This window comes from Branchiostoma floridae, chromosome 3 (genome assembly GCF_000003815.2).
Source record: "Branchiostoma floridae strain S238N-H82 chromosome 3, Bfl_VNyyK, whole genome shotgun sequence".
Lineage (NCBI taxonomy): Eukaryota > Metazoa > Chordata > Leptocardii > Amphioxiformes > Branchiostomatidae > Branchiostoma > Branchiostoma floridae.
In genome coordinates this window covers 8,996,785-9,002,953 of record NC_049981.1, presented here as the reverse complement: position 1 = coordinate 9,002,953, position 6,169 = coordinate 8,996,785, and the positions used below count along the sequence as shown (strand labels likewise).

General features: G+C 39.0%; 1 protein-coding gene across 2 annotated transcripts in view; it reads left to right on the top strand.

The window, feature by feature from the left end:
- The window catches only part of LOC118412080 (glutamine--fructose-6-phosphate aminotransferase [isomerizing] 1-like), a gene marked incomplete in the record, with an annotated part of 89,160 nt that overhangs the window by 12,282 nt on the left and 70,709 nt on the right, over positions 1 to 6,169 (top strand). For both annotated transcript variants that reach the window (XM_035814707.1, XM_035814706.1), the window contains 1 exon segment: positions 5,576 to 5,683. In XM_035814707.1, the coding sequence (XP_035670600.1) occupies positions 5,576 to 5,683 (108 nt within the window).

Sequence of the window (6,169 nt, the reverse complement as noted above, 5' to 3'; positions counted from 1 at the left end):
GCTGTTAAGTATAAGATTATAGAAAGTTGTATTTGCAAGTTCTTGCCCGAAGGCTGATTGCAACATGGAACAGCCAGAATATATTGTTAACATACAGAAAATAAAAGACAAATTGGTATAGATAACAATGGTGACAAGTGTAAACAAGTGAGTTGCAATAATATGGACTGCTGGGAGCTACAATCATTATGATTATCTAAGCTTTGGGTTTTTTTTTTTTACTTCTTTTCTGGAAGCAGTGGAAGACAAAGTGTCCCACTTTTTTTATAATGTGGGTGGGTTATGTGACGTTAACAGGCCTAGGGTTATAGTTTTGTTTTCGTCTTTAAACGTTTGGAAATTTTGTGCGTTTTGTAGGCCTCTTCGAATAACTCTAAAATTTGTTTCCTGGTCATTCAATAGAAAGGCAGTTTGACTTAGAAGTAAAATGTACCATGTATTTCATCTTTCACTGGTTTTGAAATACAAGGTTACAGGTTCTTTCGCCCACAGGTAGCATTTCGTGCTGCCATTTCTCAATTTCAAGGGGGTGGGCGCTAATTTTAAGTTTACACATTCCTGATCCTACCTCATGTTTATCAAGTAACGTTATATAATTTTCCATTGAGTATCCACTATCCCTTCTTTAGTTTGTTGGAAAATCTTAACTTACCATTATCTTTAGACAGTGTATGAAAAAAATGTCTGGATATATACATCTTCCAGTCTTTTTCTTAACAATTGACATATAAGGTACATGTACCTGAGAGAGTGCTCCTAAATAATAGAAGTTTATTTGCAAGTTCATGCCTGAGGGCTAATTGCAAGTACATGGTATAAACATAGGATATTTTTTATTATGTATATACAAGTGACAATGAACAGATAAACAATACTCTACTCTAATTAATACTAGTGTTGACTTCTTTTTTGGAAACAGGGAGACGAAAAGCCCCACCTTTTCTACAGTTTGTGGGTTCTGTGATTTCAAGGACGTACCTTGGTGATTTCAAGAGATTGAATAATCAACAACTACTGTCAATTATCCATTTAGTGTGAATGACCTTTGTTGTCTGCTGTGTTCCACTTTGCATACAAAAAGCACAACAGTTAGAAATCTTTCTGTGCAATCTTTTTGTGTATTCTAACAATTACCATTATAAAAAGATGAAGGTTTGGCTCTTAGATTCAGGCTTTTGTTTCTATTTCAATCGTCAGGCTTTCCTTTTGTCTGCCTGAGCCAAACACCATACACTTTTAAGGGTTAAAAAGAATACTTGACAAGATAGAATTAGAAAGCCACATAGAACACATTAAAAAATAATTCAAAACAGGTTCAAGCTAATACACATAACACTTAAAAAATTAATTCAAAAGTTTGAGCCTAAGCTATGTAAGTACTAAAGGAGAGTTATAAGCATCATCAGATGCTAATCTAAAAACAGTTTTGTTGGTTTTGGTAAGCCCGGGATTGATTCGTGAGTATAATTCTCTACTCTCCAAGCAGATCCTACAATGGCATAAAATAGTACCAAACTGGCCAAGGAGTGTAGTCAGCCAAGAGGTGTCCATTTGCCATGTAGCCAAACACACTCCTAGGCCGGCTTCACTCCTCTGCCAGCCTTTGATACTATCTTATGCTACCGTAGGATCTGCTTGGAGATTAATAATTCTCCAACCCATGGCCAGGTTCTAGCTAATACTTTAGCTTGTTCTAACCTGTGTAACAGTGGTGTTCAAGGACTGCTAAACCGAAGACGCCTAACGGCTTAAGCCTTTTGGCCGAACGGTTTGCACGTTCGATTTGTGATCCGGCTGCCCGGGTTTGGCGCGGGTTCGAATCCCGGGAGTCGGGGTGTTGTTTCTTTCTGTTCTTACTCGCCCCTCTGGTTGTTTCACTGGTTCCCATGCCGACCCTGTGAGTAACAGGCTAGTATGTGCCACACAGGGATGTCGAACTCGGAAATTCGAGGACGAATCTTGAAAAGAAAAGGGGGAGTAGTGTAACAGTGGTGTTCAAGGACTGCTAAACTGAAGACGCCTAACGGCTTAAGCCTTTTGGCCGAACGGTTTGCACGTTCGATTTGTGATCCGGCTGCCCGGGTTTGGCGCGGGTTCGAATCCCGGGAGTCGGGGTGTTGTTTCTTTCTGTTCTTACTCGCCCCTCTGGTTGTTTCACCTGTCAGAGGTGGACCCCTAGTTCTGCCTCGGTATTAGATCAATAGAAAGAAAGTTTATTTGCAAGTTCATGCCTGTAGGCTAATTGCAAGTACATGGTATAAACAAGATAGGGAATACGCATATGAAACAACCAGAGGGGCGAGGTGTTGTCGTGGTCAGTTTGGCAGCGCTTGAACCCCACTGTTACACATGTAACAATGAACTGTGATAAATATTAATTTCATTCAAAGAGACAACTCAAATACTATACATGTATCTAGATAGGTTGGGTAACTTCCTTTTTGGAGGCAAAGAAAGACAAAGAGTCCTACTTTTTCTATAATTTGTGCTCAGAGCTGTTGGTGTGCACGTGGTCAGTTTGGCAGCGCTTGAACCCCACTAATATTCAGATTTGCAAATAATTGTCATCATGTCAACACAAAAGCAGCTTGAATTCGTCTTACATCCGGGTACATGGGGTCATAGTTGGCAGCGTCATGTGTGAAAGTGGAAGTTTTTAACTTTCAATGTATCATGCTTCCATGAACTTTACCCACAAAACTGTTTGGATTTCACCTTTGTGATAGTGAAATAAAATTGAATCATGATATAAGTATTAAACTGTTGTAGATTCTATTCTGACTGATGAATTGTTCTCAGATCTTGAATTTTTTCTTTAAATTGCACTTCATATTTCAATCCTGGATTACTGTTGAAATACTTGATATGCTTTTGTTTACACTATACTTCAAACTATAGCCTTTGGTTGGGTGGGAACATAAGCACCATTTATGAGATATTCACCATTTGAGAATTGAAGTTGAGACTCAGAGGATTACACTGCTGACTGTGACTCCACGGGTGAGCCTTGCGTCATCCAAGTCTGGCTGCAAAAATGCCTGTTTGTACTACCAGAAAGTATGCAAATAGCTATGCCCACGAATAACAATTGGGAGCCAAGAGTCATAAAAGACAATGGTTCTTTCACTATGGTGTCAATGTTGGTCAGGCTTATTCAGTATTCAAATTCCTGTTGCACACTTGACAAAACACCTTGACAGAACCAGGAAAAAAACTGGGAAGAAAAAAAAAAAAGTAGTGTTTTCTCTGTGAAAAAACAAACAAACTAAATACCTGATGGATATTTTTCCGGCTCACACTGTCACAGTTTTATTCATCATCAGGTACCTTTTCATTAGCAAAAAAATAATTGTCAAAGCGCGCAAAGCCTGGATGCACAGCCTTAAATGTCTAACCAAGGAGGTTGAAAAAAGGAAACCTCCTTGGTCTAACTCGTTCATTAGTTTCACCTGACAGCCTTCTGAGAATATTCGATTCCTGATTCCTGTGGTAAACCCTGTTATATGTTTGTGAAATTTGGGGTTCTGAGAAATTAAATGATACATCTCTGATCGAAATTACACACAACCAATTCTGCAAAAATATTTAGGCATTCATCCAAGTTGGAGTCTCTAGAATTCAGCATGTAGGTCCGAATTAGGCAGATTTTCCACTAGACATAGATATTTCCGTTCGACTTGTAAAATATTGGCTAATAAATAGTATGTAATGTTTCACACAAATCGATTTTACTAAGCATACTTGTAGTAAACGCACTCTTGGAACAGCACAACTCTCTTGTAAATGGCTGGAGAAGTTCATTGTTGCAGCATGTTAAAGAAATACTTGATTATAGTGGATATTCTTATCTCGGACAACTCACTCTGTGACCCTGTATATGTATGTAATCTGATAAGGAACAGAATTACCGATATGTATATCCAGACGTTTCTACATAATATAAGTATAGATCTAGATTCCCCACACCCACAGACGAACAGAAAGCCACTTTTCTCTTGAAATTGCAGAACTCACAAATTGTAGAAAAGGTGAGGCTTTTCGTCTCCCTCTGCTTCCAAAAAAGAAGTCAAACCCAACCAGTTTAGAAATAGCCAACACTAGTATTAGAGTAGAATATTGTTTATAACTGTTTATTGTCACTTCTATATCTCCTATATTTACACCATGCACTTGCAATTAGCCCTCAAGCATGAACTTGCAAATAAACTTCTCTATTCATCAACTCAGATTAGACATAGGCTGAGTTCCTCACAATTCAGCCCCTGGTTGCAAAGAGAGAGTAGTTGGCCCACCCAATAAATAATGATAAACTGGCACCAGCCACCCTGCTGGGAGGCCAGTGGCAATTTCGTTATCTAAGAAGGTTACAAGGGCCTGGACAATCCCTAAGTCTTGTGTGATTAAAACAAAATAATAAATATCGGACCCGGTGTAGTTCCTTGGGCAGACAAGGCTGTGCTATTCTTTCAAAGATAACTTTTCTTCATACGGATCATTGAAATCAAGCAAATTGTACAGATTTAGCTAACTATATACAAAACAACCTTTTCCCGCCTTTAGCGGGGGACAATCAATCAGCCGCGGGCATCAGGGGAGATGCATAGCGGCTGTAGACATGTCCCTCCAAGGGGGACGGGTCAGTAATATTTCCCGAGGATCTTCTGTCCACCCCGTCGGTCTGTACCTGAGTTGCCAGGTAGTCTGAATTTGTCATACACGTGCTAATTACACAAGCTTACCAGGTGTGAATTCTTATTGAATAACAGCTTTTTGGTGCATTCTATTTAATTCAGTGATTTTCATGGTGTTAATTGTATGCGGTCTTCAATCGGGGTAAGCTCTGAAGACCGACGGTCTGACTTGATTGAGTCAGCGGGCTCAAGAATTTTCTTCGGGTTTCGGTGTCTAACCCTCGGGATAAGCAATTTTCAAAGTCAAATATCTCAAAAAATTTGTACGTTATGACCATAAAAAAGGAGCCTCATACTCCAGATAACATGATCTATCCAATGGTATGTAAAACTTTCATGTATGTTCAGGAAGAAAAAAGTTGAAAAATGGGGATTTCAAGATCGCTGTGTTCAAATCAGGAAAATGACATTCCTAGAATGGAGTGACTGGTGTTTGACAAGGTTCTTGAAGTGATTTACCCATTCCTCTTCTGTAATCTGGTTGTCCTCATTTGGCTTTCCTGGTTTCAATTTATTTATCAAATTCCAGAATGCACTCGGATTTCTTTCCCTTAGTGAAGACAATTGATCCATGATTTATTGGTGGAAATCTCGTTTTTTCTTTTTTTAGCAATTTCTTATATTCTTTTTTACTTCTGAAGAATCTACCCGCCTTATGTCTGGATTTGAAGGATTTTTTTCCAGTAAAGATGCTATGTTTTTCACTTCTCTTTTCATTTAATAATAATAATAAACAGCTAAGCACCAACAGGCTAATCCACACATGCCGAGAGAAAGTCTGACTCGACTCTGAGGGGTGAAGTGTCAAGTGATAATACAAAATGTATTACCATGGAATGGGATACTTTGCTATATGATCATACTATTCCTTTTTCTGTCACCAGGAATTTTTGCATACCTAAACTTTTGTGTGCCCAAAAAGCGGAAGGAGATTTTGGACAAGCTAATCAAGGGGCTTCAGAGACTGGAGTACAGAGGCTATGATTCCGCAGGTGAGTTACAGCTTTCTAAATCTATACTTTGTGTTAATGTCATGTACTTATACTTTGTCTATTAGAATTACTAAAAATGTGATACTACTATATGCCTGAATTGCGAGTGTCTGTCAAGCATTTAGGGCTGGATAGTTGGATGAACTGATAGATCGTTTTCACAGAACGTTCGAAAACCGCTGTGTCACACGAGGGCACCAAGTTGGATGATACCTGGATGAATAGAACACAGAATGGCGCTATCAAAGTTACTTGCGGTGGGCTCAAGTGTGCTGTTTTCTCGCTGTACAGCGAATCGTTAAGTGATGTATCTAAGGCTAGATTTTGTGACAAAGTTGCCATTTATAATAGGTGTTGATCCATATGCTTGATAAAAATGGCATTCAACGATCTATAAACGCTAGCTGGTTCCGATAGTTGAATACCCAGCCTACAGCTTACCTATGTGAAAATTCAAGCGTTCCAAACAGTTAAACGCCGTTTTAG